This window comes from Eucyclogobius newberryi, unplaced genomic scaffold (assembly GCF_026437365.1).
Source record: "Eucyclogobius newberryi isolate DKJ021-1_F unplaced genomic scaffold, fEucNew1.0.hap1 SCAF_14, whole genome shotgun sequence".
In the NCBI taxonomy this organism is placed as follows: Eukaryota; Metazoa; Chordata; class Actinopteri; order Gobiiformes; family Gobiidae; genus Eucyclogobius; species Eucyclogobius newberryi.
The window spans coordinates 13,402,643-13,425,628 of record NW_027315768.1 but is presented as its reverse complement, the minus strand read 5'-3'; the positions used below and the strand labels follow the sequence as shown (position 1 = coordinate 13,425,628).

Sequence of the window (22,986 nt, the reverse complement as noted above, 5' to 3'; positions counted from 1 at the left end):
ACAGACAAAATATAGGCAAGAAAAATGATGTCAGTGCATAAGCTTTCTTAAGTGTCTTGTTTGCAGGTGTACAGACATTTTCGTGTGGCTGTTGCTCAGTCTGCTTTGTCAATCGCTTTTATTGACCAAACATAAATTGATAATATAAACAGGGGGCACACCTTATGATCTGTTAACCACAAGTCCTCTCTGGGTTTCTTCAGCTCTTGCAGTTCCAGTCGCCTGAGCTCCAGTTTTCTTTCTTTGTTCAACAGTTTCTCATCTTTTCGTTCCCGTTTCAGACGCTCCTTCTCCTGATCACACGTGGCATAAAGAACAACATGGTCAGTTTTCACTCTGATATTACAAGAGGCCGGGCACTGCACACCTCTGCTTTCCTGCGAGCCTCCACTTCTTTTAAGAGGATCAGGTGTTGTCGTCTTCTTTCCCTCTCCTACAAACACAAATGTTAAATAAATATATTCCACATTTAGAGGTTTATGAGTGTAATAAGGGCCAAATATGATAATGAACATGCAGTGATGGTAAATTAACTGGTCAAAATCAAAAAGACATTTGAGTTGTCTGAGGAGAAGTAAAAATGCATTAGATTGGTTATAAAATATTATGAGATGGGACATAATGGTTACCACAAGGGGGCAAAAACATGCAGGACAGGAATGGAATGACTGCAGACACTTAATGTCAGTTAATTCAGGGTTTAAACCTACCCAAACAAGATCTAGCCTATGCAACTCCATCACCTGATAGAAACATTTTCAGACAGAGAACCACAGTGTAACATGGAAGAAACAACCAATCTGTAACACTATTATGTGCTAAACATCTGCGTACATGATTATTGTAGTGTAATATCATCATTATGTATTTATTTGTATACAGTTTACCTGGTGCTTCTGCAAAATTGCATGTTGTCTCCTCATCGCCTTTTCCTGAAGCAAAACAATCAGTGTCTTAGAATGAATATATATAGATTTATTTAATTTTCAAACACCTTTGTCTCATACATGAATTATGAAGTTAAATTAAATTATTTTGATAATTTCTACTAAAATCACAGATCTACAAAAGATCTCTAATAAACAGTGGTAATTGTGATGTGTACTTTCATTAGAACATTGTCAAGCACATATTTCTTCTGGATCTGGATCGTATTTTATTATTATCATATTATACCAAGTTATTGAGCTTTTAACATCATTATAAGTCTGTTCCCTCAGTCAAAACCCTGGAGTTGCACTTAGTCCAAAGGAACTGAGGTTCAGAGGGAGAGGACTAAGTGGGACGTTTTTGTGTTGCGTTCATTTATTTTGCTTTCTCTCTGCGTCCTATTTAGTGCTCAATGTGTTTATTTCTTCAGTTTTTACATGTATAAAATAAAACAAAGAATAACAAAAATACTTAATTATTACAATGAGTGCATAATTACGTAGAGATCCGTGATCTTCTGTGCCGTCTCTAAATTCATAAATCATCAGATCAAATTGTGTTTATTACACTGTGTGGCTGCATTAGCATGTTGGAGGCAAGCTAGGTTTATTTATCTCCTCGATGTAATCCCCTCAGCAGCCAGTAGAGGATGTGTGGATATTTTTAGACAATTTAATTCAAGTTCTAAAACATGAAATTCCATTATAAAAAGGTACTTAGGAGCATGATTAAAGGCCAATAATAAGTAAGTATTATTGCTTTCTAGAAAAAGGGCACAGGTTTGAAACATTGGTCGTGTTACGGCACGATCCATCCTGGTAATGATTTTGACTTTGAACTGAATCAATCAAAATGTATAACTTCTAATTAGATATAGAATTCACTTTGAAAGAATAAGAAATTTAAACAAATTGTACTAGAGGAAATGATATTTCTGTATTTAAATGAGATTATTTTAACAGAAGACTCCAGGAAGACTGCGATAATGACAAATAATTCAGAATATCTTCTTCAAGGTCAAATCTCACCTGGCTTTGTTTCTCTGCCTTCAACATTTTGGCGTTGGCAATTTCTTCTTTCCTCTTCTTTTTTGCCTGTGAACCAAACGGATGATAATATTAAAGACAAGTACACATTTTTATAAACAACAATGGGGTTTGTGAAATCTTGAGATAATTATTTCTACCAATTAACGATAAATGTCAAATCTTTCATGTGCGTTACAGATTCTCGCTGCCAGAATAAATTATGTAAAATCTACTGTCAGTTATTACAGCCTAAATTAATCCCGTGAAGCGTGTCAGCTGATACGCCATTCATCGAAAACGAAAATATTTCCCCTTTCCACAACATTTCCAGTTTACCGAGCGAGTTCTTAGTGCATTCTACTTCTCAAAACAGCTGACCTTTACATATTTTAAGAGATTTTTTCAAAGAACCAATTAAGCATTAGTGACATGTCCGCAGCACATGCAGTAACTTAGTTTAGATTAAACTTTGGGCAGACACTTAATCCCATCAAAATATTTTACAATGTTTCAGCAATACGTTTTTTTAGGACCAACCTGGAGAATTTGCTGTGCACGGACTTCCTTCTCCAGCCGGATTTGCTGAATGCGCCTGATCTTCTCCTGGTAAAAGGATGAGAGCCAGATCAAATGAATTAAGAGTGAAGTCATGCGTGTTATAGAATGGACTGGGAGGAAGCTGCAGTGGCTCTATGCAAATGACTGAGAGACTATTTGGGACGAGAGATGTTCTAATATGTACTTAAAGCGTTTGCACTTTACATTTGGGCTACGGCCATAGATAAAAAGTGTTATTACTTGCTGCTTAAGAATCTTCAACTGCTCCTTCTTTTTGCGTTTCTCCTCGGCTGCCAATATCGCTTTGTTCAAAAAGTAAACAATGGTAGAAATCAGAGTACTAGTATTGTATGATGAGATTTGAAAGTGGTATAAAAGGAAAAAGTGAGTTTTACCTTGTTGCTTTTTTGCTTCCTTCGCCGCTTGCGCCCTGGCCTGCCTCTCAAGCTTTTTCGTTAGTTTCATCTGAGTGGCTTGTCGGGCGATTTCTGCAAAATATAGTTTGTTTTTTATCATTCATATTGTATCGTTACAGTGGATATGACAGGTTTGACTGCACATTTACTTGTTGTTGCCGGGATTTTGTTTTTAAATTGAGCTCATTTTAGTTTTGATGTTGACTTGGTTAGTTCTTGTTTAGTTCTGATCGAATCCAGGTTTAATTTCGAGTTTAGTCCTGGTTTAATTCCAATTTTGAGGTAAATGTGCAATATCAAATGTAGTTAACACAAATACATTTAAGATTTTGCATAAACGCTTTAGATCAAACCAATATGGATGCGAGCATTAACGCTCATATTTATTATCTTTATTCTATACTTAAAATACCTAATACAGCATATATAATAATTAGAATAGATTAGATAGATTGAATGGACATCTAACTTTTTGTGAATGCTCAACAACAAAATTCATAAAAAAGTGTAATACAATTAGAAAACATATAACCGTTTGAGTACATGATAGTTCCAGGTTTGGTCAAGTGAAATTTAAGACCTTTTTAAGACTTTTCTCATGCCGTTTAGGTAAGAATGATGCCAGGCAAAGCAACACAAATTTGACATACAACACTGCCAGCTCAGCTCCTGTTGTCAGAGATAACTTTATCCTGATTGACAAACCAAACAAGCACTTTTGGATTCTCTTAGATCCATTGAGTGTAGATTGTACCAACCTTGAGCCTCCAGTTTCCTCAGCAGCTTGGGATCAGAAGAGTTGTGTAAATGAAGAGGAGGTTGAACTCCGTTGAATGTTTGCTGACCCTGGGCTTTCTTTTGGCGTCTTCCATCCATGGCGATGATGCAGGGAGCGATGGCCTCCTCAGACATCGGCATCCACTGTAAAGCCTCCACGATGACAGAAAGACGCTTTGTCAAATGTGACTTTAAAAAGGGTAATACGTACGAGTACAAAAAAACAAATTACCTCTTGTCCTTCTCTGGCCAGGTAGAACTCACCAAGCTTGATTTTTGTGCTGAAGTTGAAGTTATCTCGAGAAATTTCACTTATCCCATTTTTGAGCAAATACTTTATAAAAAAATATATATATATTAATAATGAAATAACACTTGGTGGAAGTAAGTATCTTACCTTTTGTACATCAGGATACAGTCGAAGCTTTTTACCACAGGGAGCGTAATAACAGACCTTTCCCTGCAGACGCCCCGCCACAGACCAGACTCGTGTCACTCTCTGCCAGCTGACAGAGAAAGTCCATCAGTTTATCCAAACATTTATTCTATAGACCCTTTATCATGTCATCAGAATGTTAATAATCTGGGCTGGAGGATTGGTAGATCACATATTACTGATCAATTTACATCTGATTCAAATACTATGATGCTTTGAGTCTTAATACCAAAAACAATTTGTATTTGAGCTTCACAAAATATATTTGTGGTAAAGTATAGCATATAGATAAAATGAAAAAACATTGCGGTTAATGTTTCTGTATTTGTCTATTAATACCTAAATCTAGAATTTGATTTTGGTTTCATCAAAAAGTCGGTCATAATTTCCTATTACATAAACAAATCATGTAAAATACAAGTAAATGTCAAGTAAATGTCTTTAAACCAGGATCTAATATCACTCACATGCCTCTGAGTTCTATTCTCCCAAGTGTGGACAATAAAGGAATATCTTATCTTATTCATTTGATCAAACCCCTTTGATTTTTTTTACATTTTGTGAAATTCTGAGTTTCTCCAATGAATTTCACTTCACTTTTGCCTCCATTCCAGAATTTAGAATGTTTTTGGTCACAAACCTTCAAAGGGTTCATCGTGTACATTGAGACAAAAAAAAAAAATCAAACTGTGCCAAGTGATTTTTAATATAATTTAAAAATGTCTCACCCAAAATCCAAAGGTATTCTCAATGCGTTTTCATCCATCACTCTTTTCCTCTGCACTGGTTCAAATAAATGACAATAAATACCAGGAAATCTCCACAAACAGAATCTGAATACGTCTTATCTTGCCAAACGTAATCTCGACATGCTGTACCTGGCAGTGGGACAGTCGCAGAAGACGGCGCGCTGTTGTGGGTCACTCCCAAACTGTCCGAGCGAGGACACGAGTCGAGACGAGAGAAGTCGGCGGATGAGCTGGTTGAGGGTTTCCGGGACGACTTATCGAGCGTCTGAGAAGTCCTGTATCCATCACTATTGTTCTCACTGCCGCCTTTTACATCGTCCGAAGATTCAGTGTTTTCTCCGAGACTGCTGCTGGAATCTGTGGCGAAGAGTGCAAAGAAAATAGAGTAATACATGCGTTCGCAGCGACGTCATACAGCCGGGACTTCCCCATAGCGGCCATTTTAAAAGGGTCACGCGATATATAAAAACCAACACGACTGCATCCTTTTCTACGACATACTGAGCTACGAATACTTTGATTCTTTAGACGATCACGGCAAACTAAGGTACACGACAAAGCTCTCATTTCTTGGTCAGTCAACAGAGCAATGTCCTAACAGAACGCAGGTTTTTAGCATTTTGGCCTCATATTTCCTGGATTTTTTATGTAGTAGACGTGCTGTTGTGCCCCTTTCAAAATGGCGGACTCCGTTGCCACTGCACAAGTTCCCGGATGTGCGAACGCATGTATAAGACATAACTACAAAGGCTCTTACCTGATGTGCTGCTGCTCGTGTCTTCAGTATCATTGTCATCCACCAAGGAGTCATCTGAGTCTTCCATTTCAGTTTTATCTGGTGTGTTTTGTCCATTTAGTTTAAGTGGACTGCCTGCATGACCTGATGAGCCGTGAGTAACTTTATATGGGGAAACGCTTGGGGGCTGCTTACTCTTTGGACTTAAGTTAATAGGCTTTGGAAATTGGGGGCGAGGGACGAGCGAACTGTTCATGTGGTTACGAGGCTGAGTGACGAGAGCTAGAGGAACATCCTGAGTAAATCCATTTGTATGAGAGTTGAACAAAGGAGCGGTCGTGTCCTTGTTTACAGAGAAGAGAAAATGTCTGTTGAGCGATGAGAGACTAGACAGTTGAGAAGTGGAGTAGACGCTCAAGTCTTGGTCTTGAGTTGAGAGATCCGTTATTGAGACGAGCTGCAAGAAAAGAAACACAAATTCACTTATTACAAAGCGTATGAATGTATAAGTATCATTGTGGATTTACTATTAGCAGCCACATGTAAATTAGTCTGATTAGTTCATTAGGTCTTCGTGTCTCAATGAGTTATGGTCTGATAAGACAATCTAAACTTAGCCAAGTTAAATGGTAAATGATAAAACACTTACAGCATTACGTTTGCTTATAGTCCTTAGCAGATTTATCTTCTTCTGTGTTTTATGGCAGCTGGTATCCAAGTGTTACATTACCGCAACCTGAAGTTGTACTCTTAGACTATATTCTTTAGACTTTATTCTTCGGCCTTTGTTCTTCAGACTTTATTCTTCAGACTTCATTCTTCATTCTTTAGACTTCATTCTGTAGACTTTTTCTACTTTCTTAGCAGATTTATCGGTTGATCAACCTCAGCAGATTTATCGGTTGATTAACATTCTAAATAGACAACAAAATCTTTTATAACATCATAAAGCTTAGAGGAGGAAGCGTGGAAATGTTAGCAGCAACTAAGGGGGGAAGGATACCAAGACTACAGTGGGTGGTGGTAATGTAACACATTGATACCAACCGCCATTAAACACCAAAGAAGAAGAAGAAGAAGAATACCAAGAGGAAGAACTTGTGCAGTGGCAACCGAGTCCGCCATTTTGAAAGGGGCACAACAGCACGTCTACTACATAAAAATCCAGGAAATATGAGGCCAAAATAACAAAAACCTGTGTTCCGTCAGGACATTGCTCTGTTGACTGACCAAGAAATGAGAGCTTTGTCGTGTACTTTAGTTTGCCGTTATTGTCTAAAGAATCACAGTATTCGTAGCTCATTATGCCGTAGAAAAGTATGCGGTCGTGTTGTTTTTTATATATCGCGTGCCCCTTTTAAAATGGCCGCTATGGGGAAGTCCCGGCTGTATGACGTCGCCGCGAACGCATGTATAGCCGGAAGCGTAAAAAGATCTCAAGCCCATCGGAGTCGAAAGCTTCTGGCAGTGAGAGGCAGGAGGAAACTTCCAATGTCGGGAATGAGAGCAGAGAGTGTAAGGTGATCAGAAAACTTGCGCGGGAAAATGAGTGGAGTCCAGTGGCATTGACTTCGAGCCGAAGTGAGGCAGAGGGTGAGATCAAGGATGCGAGCGCTCTTAGAAATGGCTCACTGCTGGTTGTGTGCAAAGACACGGCTCAGCAAAGGAAAGCGATTAGGTTTTAAGTCTGTATGGGATGATGGTTGTTGTTATCACAGGCGTCCCTGCGTTGGTGACTGTGGATGAAATAAAGGAGAATTTAACTGGAAGTTTGAGGACGCCAGGCGATTGAAAACAACCCGGTTTGAAGAAAGATGTGACAGCCTGTCAGTGATGTTAAAGCTTGAAGGTAAATGCCTGCCTAGTAAAGTGTTCATTGGATTCATGAGCTATGAAGTAAGCCCATAATGTTCCACCGCCCCTACGCTGCTTCAAGTGCAGTGTTTTGGTCATGTAGCAGCAGTCTGCAAAGGGAAGTAAAGGTGTGGTAAATGTGCAGGAGATCACGGGAATGGGAAATGTGAGGAAGGAGCAAAACTGAAATGTTGTAACTGTGGGGGAGTGCATAGCTCTGCCTACAGCGGATGTGAAGTGAGCAAAAGGGCTTCTGAGGTGCAAAAAGTCTCTCAAGGTATATTCTATGCGGATGCAGTCAAGAAAGTGTCAAGTAAAGAGGTGAAAGTAGATACAGTGAGAGATACCACGACGACACAACCAAGGTATTCTCAGTCGTCGACGATGACGACGACGAGTGCTGCTCAAACTCAAAAGAGAACTAAAAGGATCAGGATCTAAAGCTGCAGGAAGATTCCTTGTAACAAAAAAGCTTGAATGGGCAGAAATAGAAAACGTGCTAAAGGCGCTAAATAATAGTCAGAGTAAAGAAAGTCTTCATTTGGAGAATCAGAGTAAAGAACTGGAGGTAGGGGTCTCCTGTCCACGCTCAGTCCAGTAGATGCACAGGTGCCGCCATTGAAAACAACGACAACAACGCAAGTAACTCCAGGGGGGGAAAGAAGAAGAATAAAGTCTAAAGAATAAAGTCTAAGATGTGCAAATACAGTAGGTGGCGGTAATGTAACACTTGGATACCAACTGCCATAAAACACCAAAGAAGAAGAACTCTTCTTTTTTTTTTTTTTTCTCCTAGCTCTCCATTTAAGTGTTCATGATTCTTGCTTCACTGGAAAAGCCAAAAGAATGGAAGTCCCGATCAGTAGCAGCCAGAAGTAAAAGTGCTGTAGCTTTATTGCATCTTCTGAGCACAGTTTAGGTCAGATGTATAATCTCAGCATATACTGAATAGTTTTGAGAGTTTACACAATGTCCTCTTTACTCAATTAATCAATGCACAGTGTAGAACAAGTCAGCTGTATCATCTGGACTCTAAAAACATAGTCCAGATGATACAACTGAATTTTTCCACAGTGGAACACTCCTGGACGAAAGAGGGATTTCTTTAGTTGACAACTACAGCCATGCTTTAGTGTACAAATTATTTGTATATAAATAAAGTACATAATTTTCCCCAAGTATTTTAACTCAGGCTTAATAGGCTCACCCTTTTCAAAGCAAAACTGTCTACTTCAGGTCCCCTTGACGTCATATTCAGAGCAGTGTTAACAGAGGAAGACGCTTGAGCAGGTGATTTGGTTAAAACGGAGTAAGAGGGAGATTTGGACGAGGACAAAAACAATGGCTTTGCAGAAGACACAGGAGGAGAATTGTTGACTTTCAGGGAGGACCACCAGTCTTGTTCTTTCATATTGGTGTGGATAGTAAGTCTTCTGGAGTGCGGCTCCTCTATGGGCCCGAACAGGAGAGGACTGGGAGGATGAACGGACATTGTGGGGACGCTGTGGTGATTTGGCTGGCCCGTGGCGGTGTCCCCGTCTCTAGCTGTACGTCCGTGGCTCTTCTTTGCAGTGTCACAAGTGCTGTGTGTCAGCCGCTGTGTGGGAGGAGGGAGATGAGGACAGGAAGACAGCATGTCAGTCCTACTGCGAGAGCCTGACAGTGGCAGCTCACACAACAACTCTACAACCCACAACTGCAGATACTTTCATGGTGAACAGAAATGTGTGTTGTCTTGGTGCTTTATGCGATTTAATAAGAGTGAATAAAATTATTTTATTACTTGATCATTTATCATGTTTTGCAGGTTGTGAATTCACACTTTGAAGTACTTTGGTGGAGCAGTTTTCCACCTCTTTTGTCCTATTCAAAGCCTTTTGACGTGCACTCTTCAGATTTGTGTTGTGCATAATGCTAAAGACTCAAAGTCTGAGGAATAAAGTCTGGCGGTAATGCAACAATTGGATGCCAACCGCCATAAAACAACAACAACAACAACAACAACAACTCAAAGGTATTCATTCCCTTGTCCCGGTTGTGTCACATAGCGTCCACTCACTAACAATATCTGCAGTTCTAACAAGCTTTGAGTTGACTTATTCTATGTCTTTGTAATTTAATATTTACAATATTTAGGCCTATACCAATTGTACAGGGGAGCCGGCAGTTTTATTATTTTTGAAGCAGTAAAAAGTACTTTGAAGTAATTAACTTAAGTAATAATTTGACTGGGCTACATTTACTTGTATTGGAATAATATTTGACCAGGTGTATATTTACTTTTACTCAAATTAAGTAGTATTATGACCACCAGTTTAATGCTACACTGCAGAACATGCAAAGCCATTGTCATAGGACACAAGCAGAAAAGTTAGTGTGTCTTTTAACCTTTATGTGCACAAATGTGACTGCTATGTTCATACTAAAAATATACTTCTGTAGACCACTTATTTTCAAACATATAAAGATTATAGTGACGTACCATTAATGTATTATGCATGCAAATGTAATCTTATTAAACGATCACTTACTGGGAGCTTCCTTGTCAGTTCATAGTGTTTCTCTGAGTCGGTGGCTTCACTTCCATCACTAGGGTCTTCCTCCTCCTCCTCCTCCTCCTCCACGTCCTCCTCCTCCTCCTCCAGGTCTTCAGGATCACTGCTGCTGTCTGTGTCGTCCATGCTGCCCGACAGAGATCCAGAGTTGCTGCCACTCATACTCGCAGCCTAATCACTTTCCGGTACCGGTAATTCTTTCACACAATTCCCTTTTCTTGCAAACCGCTGGAAATCAGGCTTCACCACAGCTTTCCCAGCTTTAAAATTCCATTTAAGTCTGTATAAAAAAAAATCTGATTACCAATGGATGAAGAAAAGTGTTATACTGTGTCATGTTTGAAAAAAAATAATTGCTGTCATTAATCATAACAATCTCAATTACATGTATAGCAATCTTGTGTTATGTACGTGTGTATTGTTGAGGGTACACCACCTGATGCCACCAGCAGTCCAAGTTACAAGTCAGATCTTTGGAGAGATGAGGCCATTGTCAGCAAGAATGCATGTTTTTCCAAGTCATTTCTATGTAATTAAAGCATCTATAATAGAATAAATGCCAAATAGGAAGTCGGGTTTGGAAGTCGGGTTATGACATCGGACTAGAGACAGACACTTGCACCGTTACTTCTGAAGCCTTAAAAATTCCTCCCATAAAAACCTTCTTCTACAATCTCAGGAGATAATTCCGGACACCCTCAATTGACCAAAGAGCAAAATGAAAAATTAGTAGCTGAAATGACAGTATTGGAAATACAAGGTGCAATCAAGAGACTAAAAAACAATAAATCGTAATGGGTGATGGGTTCACCTCAGAGTGGTACAAGGCTCTAAAAGAAACACTTAGCCCTCTGCTTTTAAAAACTTTTAACTGAGCACTTAAAAGGACTCCTAGTTAGAAAGAAGCCATCATATCTCTAATACCTAAAGAAAGGAAGGGCCTTTGCTTTATATAGACTCATTTAAAAAAAATTTTTTTTACTGTGGGCTATTGTGTATACACCTCATTTATGTCCAAAATAATGGATCAAATACTCCAAAATGTAATTCCCAATGATCAAACAGGATTTATTAGCAGACGACAAATGCAAGACGATCCTTACACATAATTAATCATTATACGAAAACGGCAGAACGAAGCTGAGAAACCTTTTAATTCTGTTAGCTGGCCTTATTTATTTGACGTGCTTAACAAATTTCCAATAGACGACTTAATTATGAAAAATACAACCTCCAACCGGCTGTTCGATGAGCGGAACGAAACAATCTCAAGATTTGTATGGCTGGGTAAGAAACCTCATATCCAGTTCAAAAGAAAAAGGAGGTTAGGAGGTTAATTTGTCTGAAAAGTGACTTTATATCAGCTCAAATCAAAGCGTTGCTGTACTGGCGTGACCCAGAATATGACAAAATATTGACAGTGGTGTGCTGGGGGTCCCTGACCGACTGACCGATGATGAACGGTTGAGTGATTTGGAGGAATTAGAAAATCCTTGGGTTCTGTACTTAAAACTCTGAAAGAACTGATCATAACATATAAACCTAAACAAATAAATTAACATTTTAAGATGGTTGGCTTATGATCAACGTTTTGCACATAACTGCAAAGATTTAAGATTTAAAGTTTTTCACCAGATTGTAAAAGATAATCACATAAAAAGCTTTGATATGGCTTTGAGAAACTGAAGTATCATAGGGATTTACAAATAAGGAGTTATTATAACCAATAGATTAAACAAAGTGACGACCCTCTGACTGAAATTTGTTTTAAGGCTTATTAATCAGAATTTTCAAGGGGAATAGCCTAATTATACCATTGCATTGGTTATCTTGACAGCTACTCCACTAAATGTATTAAAAACAAATGGGAAAGAGAAGGTAATCTTGTTTTGACGGACGAAAAGTGGACGAAGTGTTTGTGCATCCCAGTTGAAGGACCACAAAATCTCATACTCATATAAAGGAATTTTGCTGGAAAAATGTGTCACGTTTTTTCATAACACCATGTCAAAGTGCTCATTACTCACAGGGAAATTCTAAGTGTTGGAGAAACTGTGGCAGCCAGGATGCAAACCACTATCACGTGTTTTGGGACTGTCCTGTCGCTCAGAAATGGACTGAAATTAACAATACACTACAGTGCAGACTGTTTTTGACATTGCCGTCCCTCTGAACTTCAGAACTATGTACTCAAAACTCCTGCCACAGACACAATAAATGGATACCATTGAAATGTACTTTGGCAGCAGGAAAAAAGGCAATCACAAAGAAATGGCTGACAGTCACTTTAACCATAATTTAATCACTCACTGCACCAATCACTTTCTGCACTACATATGTAAATATAACTGTACATTTTTTGTACATAGTAAGCCTATTTATATTTTTATCCTATAGCAGATTTTTGTTTTGATATATATATATAGGTTGTTTCATCATTGTTCATTGTTTTATGTTGCACCGAATCACCAAAGCAAGTTCCACTGTGAATTCTGTTCAATAAACCTTTTCTGATTCTGACACAAACATCACAAACGACCCAGGACTGGACTGACATAGTGACAGACATCAGACAAATGGAAAAGCTAACATTCAGACTTAATTTAGAAATGGACAAATTTGACAAAGTGTGGACCAAATGGGATATTTATCTTAATGTATCTGTGTCATGATTGTGTTTCTTTTGCTTTCCAGTTGATGTCGATTTGTAATTTTGCTCTGGTCCTGTTCTGTGTTTTATATTTTAAACAATAATAATAATAAATATAGCCGCAAGCGGCAATGATCGGCCCTCGCCACGCCGCCGCCACACCGCCGCCACGCCGCAAGAGGAGGGGGCGCTAACGCGCCCCAATTGTCCTTTTATTACGCCTACTGCTGAATCTGTGACGCTGTCACATCTTCTCCCCTTTGTTTTACCATCAAAAAGCTATTTTATTTTGAATTCTTGGCAAAATGTGCGGCTTTGCCGCACAGACACCGTGACTCTTTGAATGAAAATGTGGATAACTTTTGATGGTCCTGAAGATGAGTCTCACCAAATTTCAGGTTAATAGGGCTGACGCCCTGGGAGGAGTTTGTGAAAGTCTAAAGTGTAAACATGTTCTGGCCCCATTGGAATAACATGGAAGGTTTCGGTCATCGTTACGGCAACGCCATAACAATTATGACATGGGTCTCATTGACTTTTTTGATGGGGATGCTAAAATTGAGTTGTGTGTCAAATTTCATATAATTTCGCAAAACTAAACATTTAACCTCCATATAAAACCTGTAGGGGGCGCTGTGGCGCCAAATGAATTTATTTCACTTCGAGTAGGTTTAGGGCAAAGAGTTTAACAACTGATTCTAATTTGACGCAATTCGGACTTTATCTGCGCAAACGGCAGAAATTTTAAATATGGGAGATTTCTGAAATTCTAGCTACAGTTTGCGGTTTCGCCGCACAGAGACCGTGAGAGGTATCAATGTAATTTGGATAACTTTTGATGTCCCACTCCTCAGTAGCATTTTCACCAAATTTCAGCTTTTTAGGGCCAACGCCCTGGGAGGAGTTCGTAAAAGTACGACGTTTGGAAAAACTCCGAAGTCATGTTTAGCCATTTTTGAAGCAATATGGCCGACATTTGGTTGGGCGGACGGCGTTGCCGTAATAATATTTTTTACTTCTCTTGTCACCATCTACCTCTGCGCCAAATTTCATGATTCTACGATCAGATTTTTTTTGGGTCATTTCCCATCTCTCAATGCATTTTTGGTACATTTGGTGGCGCTGACGCGCCAATTTTTTTTATTTTAGAAAAGGGAAATAGCCAGAATGTAGAGAGGCACGATTTTTAGAGGTGTGCAAATTTTTGTGACTTTTCGTCAATGTTCACTGGGTGAAAAATAGGGGGGTTGGTCCCGAGAAGAAGAAAGAAAGAAAGAAAGAAAGAATTAAAGCCGCAAGCGGCATCCAACGGCCCTCGCGGGCCGCCGGCCTTCCGACTCTGCTCTCTGCATTTTACAGAGATGGCGCTAACGCAATTATCTAAGAACTAAGACAGCGACACATTGGACATGTGGACAACCAGTGCAAATGAACACAAATGTCGGTCAAATATGCAGCTCCAGCGCACAGAGACCGTGACACTTGGAATAAAAATATGGATAACTTTTGATGCTCCGCTTGTGTAGATTATTTTTCCCAAATATGAGCTTGATCGAGCTATTGCCCACAGAGGAGTTCATTAAAGTGTGAAGCATAAATGTGAACATTTCAAGGATTTGGCGTTTTTCCCATTTGTGACAGTATATTTGCAGCTCCACGGCACAGAGACCGTAGCACTTAAAATCAAAATATGGATAACTTTTGATGCCCCATTTGTGTAGATGATTTCCCCAAATATGAGCTTGATCGGGCAATCGGCCTAGGAGGAGTTGGTGAAAGTGTGAAGCGTGAAAATGTGGTCATTTTGGAGATTTCGCTGTTTTCCCATTTCTGACATATATTTGCGGGTCCGCCACACAGAGACCGTAGCACTTAGAATCAAAATATGGATAAGTTTTGATGGCCCGCTTGTGTAGATGATTTTCCCCAAATATGAGCTTGATCGGACAATCGCCCTAGGAGGAGTTTGTTAAAGTGTGAAGTGTAAAAATGTGGTGATTTGAGCGATTCTACGATTTTCCCATAAGGATAACATGGGATGTTTCTGTCAACGCTACGGTTACGCCGTACAAAATATGACTTTGGCTCTCATACTTGTATGATCAGGATGGCAAATTAGAATTTAGTGCAAAATGTCATGTCATTTGGAAAAACTCTATTGTTTATAGGCCACTCTGAAGGCCAAATAGTCAGAATTCTGGGAAACGTTTGCGGCTCCGTCGCACAGAGACCGTAAAAGTTATCCTTAAAATTTGGATAACTTTAGATGGCCCACTTGTCTAGAGGACGTACACCGATTTTGAGGTTGGTGGGCAAAACGCACTAGGAGGAGTTCGTTGAAGTGTAAAACATAAAAATGTGGTAATTTGAGAGATTTTGCGGTTTTCCCATAGGGATAACATGGGAGGTTTCTGTCATCGCTACGACTACGCCGTAAAAATTTAGGCATTTTTGTGATTGGCTTTTGTGATCGGGACGGCAAAATAGAATTTTGGGTAAAGTTTAGACAATTTTGGTAAAACTAATTTTTGACCTTCAATGTTAATTTAAAGGTCACTCTGTAGGGGGCGCTATCACTGCCATTTCAATTTTGTCAGCCTAAACTGGTCCAAACTAGAAAGTTTAACAACTGATTCAAATTTGGTCCTAATCGGACTGGTTTTGATCAAATGGGAGCAATTTTTAGACCTGCAATATTCCAAAATAAGTTGTCCAACTTTGCGGCTGCGCCGCACACAGACCGTAAAAGGTATCTCAAAAAATTGAATAACTTTAGATGCCCCACTTGTCCAGAGGACGTACGCCGATTTTGAAGTCGGTGGGCAAAACGCCCTAGGAGGAGTTCGTCAAAGTTTGACGTAAACAAAATGGCTAACTCAGCTTGTTTTCATTTTCAAAGGAAGATGGCGGCCATAGGGTAAGTTTGGGGGCGTGGCCACAATGTTTTTTTTTGTTTATCCTCACGAGAGGAATGCGTGTCCCGAATTTCGTAGCTTTACGCCAAAGTTGACCTCGGGGCGTCTCCCATAGGCGCAATGTATTTTGACTTTTGTCGGTGGCGCTGTCGCGCCATTTTTTAACGAAAAAAAAAATGGCCCAGAAAAAATAAAATTTTTCACCGATTCTGAATTTTGGGCAAAGTTTGGTGAGTTTTTGAGCATGTTCAGGGGGTCAAATTAGAGATCAAAGCGCTGAAGAAGAACAAGAAAAATTAAAGCCGCAAGCGGCATCCAACGGCCCTCGCGGGCCGCCGGCCTTCCGACTCTGCTCTCTGCATTTTACAGAGATGGCGCTAACGCAATTATCTAAGAACTAAGACAGCGACACATTGGACATGTGGACAACCAGTGCAAATGAACACAAATGTCGGTCAAATATGCAGCTCCAGCGCACAGAGACCGTGACACTTGGAATAAAAATATGGATAACTTTTGATGCTCCGCTTGTGTAGATTATTTTTCCCAAATATGAGCTTGATCGAGCTATTGCCCACAGAGGAGTTCATTAAAGTGTGAAGCATAAATGTGAACATTTCAAGGATTTGGCGTTTTTCCCATTTGTGACAGTATATTTGCAGCTCCACGGCACAGAGACCGTAGCACTTAAAATCAAAATATGGATAACTTTTGATGCCCCATTTGTGTAGATGATTTCCCCAAATATGAGCTTGATCGGGCAATCGGCCTAGGAGGAGTTGGTGAAAGTGTGAAGCGTGAAAATGTGGTCATTTTAGAGATTTCGCTGTTTTCCCATTTCTGACATATATTTGCGGGTCCGCCACACAGAGACCGTAGCACTTAGAATCAAAATATGGGTAAGTTTTGATGGCCCGCTTGTGTAGATGATTTTCCCCAAATATGAGCTTGATCGGACAATCGCCCTAGGAGGAGTTTGTTAAAGTGTGAAGTGTAAAAATGTGGTGATTTGAGCGATTCTACGATTTTCCCATAAGGATAACATGGGATGTTTCTGTCAACGCTACGGTTACGCCGTACAAAATATGACTTTGGCTCTCATACTTGTATGATCAGGATGGCAAATTAGAATTTAGTGCAAAATGTCATGTCATTTGGAAAAACTCTATTGTTTATAGGCCACTCTGAAGGCCAAATAGTCAGAATTCTGGGAAACGTTTGCGGCTCCGTCGCACAGAGACCGTAAAAGTTATCCTTAAAATTTGGATAACTTTAGATGCACTACTTGTCTAGAGGACGTACACCGATTTTGAGGTTGGTGGGCAAAACGCACTAGGAGGACTTCGTTAAAGTGTAAAACATAAAAATGTGGTAATTTGAGAGATTTGGTGGTTTTCCCATAGGGATAACATGGAAGGTTTCTGTCATCGCTACGACTACGCCGTAAAAAATAAGGCATTTTTGTGATTGGCTTTTGTGATCGGGACGGCAAAATAGAATTTTGGGTAAAGTTTAGACAATTTTGGTAAAACTAATTTTTGACCTTCAATGTTAATTTAAAGGTCACTCTGTAGGGGGCGCTATCGCGCCCATTTCAATTTTGTCATCATAAACTGGTCCAAACTAGAAAGTTTAAGAACTGATTCAAATTTGGTCCTAATCGGACTCTTTTTGATCAAATGGGAGCAATTTTTAGATCTGCAATATTCCAAAATAAGTTGTCCAACTTTGCGGCTGCGCCGCACACAGACCGTAAAAGGTATCTCAAAAAATTGAATAACTTTAGATGCCCCACTTGTCCAGAGGACGTACGCCGATTTTGAAGTCGGTGGGCAAAACGCCCTAGGAGGAGTTCGTCAAAGTTTGACGTGAACAAAATGGCTAACACAGCGTGTTTTCATGTTCAAAGGAAGATGGCAGCCATAGGGTAAGTCTGGGGGCGTGGCCACAATGATTTTTTTTTTTTGTCCTCACGAGAGGAATGCGTGTCCCGAATTTCGTAGCTTTACGACAAAGTTGACCTCGGGGCGTCTCCCATAGGCGCAATGTATTTTGACTTTTGTCGGTGGCGCTGTCGCGCCATTTTTTAACGAAAAAAAAAATGGCCCAGAAAAAACAAAATTTTTCGCCGATTTTGAATTTTGGGCAAAGTTTGGTGAGTTTTTGAGCATGTTCAGGGGGTCAAATTAGAGTTCAAAGCGCTGAAGAAGAACAAGAAAAATAATAATAATAATAATAATAATAATAATATTTTTAGCAAAAACAATATAGCCGTTTTCACTATAACAACAAATTATACATCGTTTGAAAGCTCTAAGCCTTCCCGATGCCGCCATGGGGTGGAATCATCATTACGAGCGCTTACGCGCTCGTCAGTCCCTATTCCGTCGAGATGCCCCGCCCACTCCCCATAGACTTCCATTGATTTGAGCAGATACAAGCATGGCCCATGCCTGCGGCATGGATTCTCGCGTACGGGACGATGCCAGGAGGGTTTTTGGAGGAATGCAGCGCTTCGCGCTGCTGTTGTCAACAATTAGTGAATGGGCTACGCCCATTCACTAATTGTTGACTATTTCTGTCATAGCAGGAGTAAGTATGCATGATCCATGCCTTCGGCATGGGCTAGTTCACTGTACTTGCCAGGGGCGACGGGGCACCAAACATGCGGGCTGCGCCCGCATGTTTGGTAAGACAGTTGCAACGCTGCCTTCGGCAGCGTTGCGGGAGCAATAGGCCCTCCGCCCTGCTGGGGCTCGGGCCTAATAATAATAATAATAAATATAGCCGCAAGCGGCAATGATCGGCCCTCGCCACGCCGCCGCCACACCGCCGCCACGCCGCAAGAGGAGGGGGCGCTAACGCGCCCCAATTGTCCTTTTATCACGCCTACTGCTGAATCTGTGACGCTGTCACATGTTCTCCCCTTTGTTTTACCATCAAAAAGCAATTTTATTTTGAATTCTTGGCAAAATGTGCGGCTTTGCCGCACAGACACCGTGACTCTTTGAATGAAAATGTGGATAACTTTTGATGGTCCTGAAGATGAGTCTCACCAAATTTCAGGTTAATAGGGCTGACGCCCTGGGAGGAGTTTGTGAAAGTCTAAAGTGTAAACATGTTCTGGCCCCATTGGAATAACATGGGAGGTTTCGGTCATCGTTACGGCAACGCCATAACAATTATGACATGGGTCTCATTGACTTTTTTGATGGGGATGCTAAAATTGAGTTGTGTGTCAAATTTCATATAATTTCGCAAAACTAAACATTTAACCTCCATATAAAATCTGTAGGGGGCGCTGTGGCGCCAAATGAATTTATTTCACTTCAAGTAGGTTTAGGGCAAAGAGTTTAACAACCGATTCTAATTTGACGCAATTCGGACTTTATCTGCGCAAACGGCAGAAATTTTAAATATGGGAGATTTCTGAAATTTTAGTTACAGTTTGCGGCTTCGCCGCACAGAGACCGTGAGAGGTATCAATGTAATTTGGATAACTTTTGATGTCCCACTCCTCAGTAGCATTTTCACCAAATTTCAGCTTTTTAGGGCCAACGCCCTGGGAGGAGTTCGTAAAAGTACGACGTTTGGAAAGACTCCGAAGTCATGTTTAGCCATTTTTGAAGCAATATGGCCGACATTTGGTTCGGGGGACGGCGTTGCCGTAATAATATTTTTTACTTCTCTTGTCACCATCTACCTCTGCGCCAAATTTCATGATTCTACGATCAGATTTTTTTTGGGTCATTTCCCATCTCTCAATGCATTTTTGGTACATTTGGTGGCGCTGACGCGCCAATTTTTTTTATTTTAGAAAAGGGAAATAGCCAGAATGTAGAGAGGCACGATTTTTAGAGGTGTGCAAATTTTTGTGACTTTTCGTCAATGTTCACTGGGTGAAAAATAGGGGGGTTGGTCCCGAGAAGAAGAAGAAAGAAAGAAAGAAAGAAAGAAAGAATAATATTCCGATGCGAAAACAATGTTTCCCATTTTTCAAATATCATAAACTATACATTTTCGGAAAGCGCTCGCGCTTTCCTACCTCATGGTGTGGGTCCCTGGTCACTGACGGGTACTTTCGATAATTTTGAGTGGGCTCCGCCCACTTTGTGTTTTTGGCCCTCTATACAGTAATAATGTTCAATTTTTGCATTACATGCTTATATGCACGGAACATGCAAGAGATGGGGAACGTATTCGTGAGCTACTTAGCGCAAATGAGTGCTTTATATGGGGAAAAATGTAAAGTGCTCGTTTAGTGCGAACTTTTGCACGGGCTTCGCCCGTTTACAACGGTAATGTTCCATTTTCCTACAACTAATTAGTATGCACGGGGCGTGCATGAGTGGAGGAGTGCGTTAGTGAGTGTTTGGAAGTGGGCGAGCGCTTCGCGCTCGATTTCGTGCGCACTACGTGCGCACTTTCGCAGCCGTGCTTCGCACGGCCTTACGAGATTAATAGGCCTCTCGCCAGCTTGTGGCGCTCGGGCCTAATAATAATAATATTTTTAGCAAAAACAATATAGCCGTTTTTACTATAACAACAAATGATACATCGTTTGAAAGCTCTAAGCCTTCCCGATGCCGCCATGGGGTGGAATTATCATTACGAGCGCTTACGCGCTCGTCACTCCCTATTCCGTCGGGATGCCCCGCCCACTCCCCATAGACTTCCATTGATTTGAGCAGATACAAGCATGGCCCATGCCTGCGGCATGGATTCTCGCATACGGGACGATGCCAGGAGGGTTTTTGGAGGAATGCAGCGCTTCGCGCTGCTGTTGTCAACAATTAGTGAATGGGCTACGCCCATTCACTAATTGTTGACTATTTCTGTCATAGCAGGAGTAAGTATGCATGATCCATGCCTTCGGCATGGGCTAGTTCACTGTACTTGCCAGGGGCGACGGGGTACCAAACATGCGGGCTGCGCCCGCATGTTTGGTCAGACAGTTGCAACGCTGCCTTCGGCAGCGTTGCGGGAGCAATAGGCCCTCCCCCTGCTGGGGCTCGGGCCTAATAATATTTTTAGCAAAAACAATATAGCCGTTTCCACTATAACAACAAATTATACATCGTTTGAAAGCTCTAAGCCTTCCCGATGCCGCCATGGGGTGGAATCATCATTACGAGCGCTTACGCGCTTGTCACTCCCTATTCCGTCGGGATGCCCCGCCCACTCCCCATAGACTTCCATTAATTTGAGCAGATACAAGCATGGCCCATGCCTGCGGCATGGATTCTCGCGTACGGGACGATGCCAGGAGGGTTTTTGGAGGAATGCAGCGCTTCGCGCTGCTGTTGTCAACAATTAGTGAATGGGCTACGCCCATTCACTAATTGTTGACTATTTCTGTCATAGCAGGAGTAAGTATGCATGATCCATGCCTTCGGCATGGGCTAGTTCACTGTACTTGCCAGGGGCGACGGGGTACCAAACATGCGGGCTGTGCCCGCATGTTTGATCAGACAGTTGCAACGCTGCCTTCGGCAGCGTTGCGGGAGCAATAGGCCCTCCGCCCTGCTGGGGCTCGGGCCTAAAAATAATAATATTTTTAGCAAAAACAATATAGCCGTTTCCACTATAACAACAAATTATACATCGTTTGAAAGCTCTAAGCCTTCCCGATGCCGCCATGGGGTGGAATCATCATTACGAGCGCTTACGCGCTCGTCACTCCCTATTCCGTCGGGATGCCCCGCCCACTCCCCATAGACTTCCATTGATTTGAGCAGATACAAGCATGGCCCATGCCTGCGGCATGGATTCTCGCATACGGGACAATGCCAGGAGGGTTTTTGAAGGAATGCAGCGCTTCGCGCTGCTGTTGTCAACAATTAGTGAATGGGCTACGCCCATTCACTAATTGTTGACTATTTCTGTCATAGCAGGAGTAAGTATGCATGATCCATGCCTTCGGCATGGGCTAGTTCACTGTACTTGCCAGGGGCGACGGGGCACCAAACATGCGGGCTGCGCATGTTGTCAGACAGTTACAACGCTGCCGGGAGCAATAGGCCCTCCGCCCTGCTGGGGCTCGGGCCTAATAATATTCCGATGCGAAAACAATGTTTCCCATTTTTCAAATATCATAAACTATACATTTTCGGAAAGCGCTCGCGCTTTCCTACCTCATGGTGTGGGTCCCTGGTCACTGACGGGTACTTTCGTTAATTTTGAGTGGGCTCCGCCCACTTTGTGTTTTTGGCCCTCTAAACAGTAATAATGTTCAATTTTTGCATTACATGCTTATATGCACGGAACATGCAAGAGATGGGGAACGTATTCGTGAGGTACTTAGCGCAAATGAGTGCTTTATATGGGGATGACGACCGCTTCGCGGGCCTAATAATAAAGCGTAAAAGCACAACACAAACTGTGGAACAGATGTGACCCCCAGAAGTAGCAATGGGAAAGCAGGATGGAGACTCTTTGGTGTGGATGATTTCGGTGCAAATTTTACACTGAAAGACTGTATCTGATGCAGGAATGTAATTCTGATCAAATAGAAGCATTGCTAGAAACATGAATTAATTAAAATGTCATATTTCAGTCCACCACTTTCACATTTATGTCCGTAAAAACAAGTGAATTACTGACACTCCCCCCCAAAAACCAAAAAAACTTTCTGTGATTTCAATTTTACAGACGTCCCAAAGGTAAAACTAAACCTGTCCGAATAAGACTATAGTCCACAAATTATGTCAAGTTTAATCAGTTACTTCATCAAAACAAAATTTACAGTGTAGGTCATGAAATAAACTGTGGTGAGCATCAGCTCTTAAACAGTTGGAGAGCTCCCCAGAGAGGCTGTGACTGAAGACCATCTGTTTATCATCTCAATCTTAACAAGCATCAAAGTCATGCCATCAGAAACTTCTACCATGTCCTCAAGTACGGCAAAGGAAGAACACTGACATGTCCTTTTTGATTTTTTTGTAAACGTACCTGCTATTGTTCCATATTGGGAAAGTGGACCTTGTACCGAAGACGAGGCCAGACTTTCCAGACCACCAAACGTACTATTTTCCAAGCTCGACGTGGAGTGGCCACAAGCTCGACTTCTACCTAAAAAGAGGGAGAAACAATAAATATGAATACTTGTAAAAGTATTAACATCATTTGAGAAAACAACAACGGGGAGATGTTACGATGTGCAGAATCTGCCGCCATGGTTAATCTGAAGGCACATGCATCACTACCGCTGCTTTATGGCTCCGATCATAATTAGAATTCAGTTAAAACAGGAGGATGTGCGCACAGTGTGGGGCTGTCACACATGTCACATCACGCATGAAAATAAAAGTAGGGCTTGTCAAAGACGTCCATCAGAACATTCACGGTTTTTATTTTCCAGTTTTTGAGCAATTTTGTTTCTT

At 41.1% G+C, this 22,986-nt stretch overlaps 1 protein-coding gene across 1 annotated transcript in view; it reads right to left on the bottom strand.

Moving 5' to 3' along the window:
• The window catches only part of baz2bb (bromodomain adjacent to zinc finger domain, 2Bb), a 34,532-nt gene extending 11,855 nt beyond the window's left edge, over positions 1-22,677 (bottom strand). The window contains exons 1-17 of the mRNA XM_072445388.1: positions 22,556-22,677; positions 10,016-10,319; positions 8,692-9,081; positions 5,652-6,087; positions 5,024-5,251; positions 4,874-4,928; positions 4,107-4,215; positions 3,942-4,043; positions 3,691-3,862; positions 2,912-3,004; positions 2,757-2,818; positions 2,496-2,561; positions 1,959-2,024; positions 888-932; positions 711-743; positions 368-433; positions 162-293 (exon numbers count right to left, since the gene is read on the bottom strand). Coding sequence (XP_072301489.1) covers positions 162-293; positions 368-433; positions 711-743; positions 888-932; positions 1,959-2,024; positions 2,496-2,561; positions 2,757-2,818; positions 2,912-3,004; positions 3,691-3,862; positions 3,942-4,043; positions 4,107-4,215; positions 4,874-4,928; positions 5,024-5,251; positions 5,652-6,087; positions 8,692-9,081; positions 10,016-10,201 — 2,241 coding nt within the window. The 5' untranslated portion in view covers positions 10,202-10,319; positions 22,556-22,677. The remainder of the gene's footprint in view (positions 1-161; positions 294-367; positions 434-710; positions 744-887; positions 933-1,958; positions 2,025-2,495; positions 2,562-2,756; positions 2,819-2,911; positions 3,005-3,690; positions 3,863-3,941; positions 4,044-4,106; positions 4,216-4,873; positions 4,929-5,023; positions 5,252-5,651; positions 6,088-8,691; positions 9,082-10,015; positions 10,320-22,555) is intronic.
• Between the last annotated feature and the right edge of the window lie 309 nt (positions 22,678-22,986).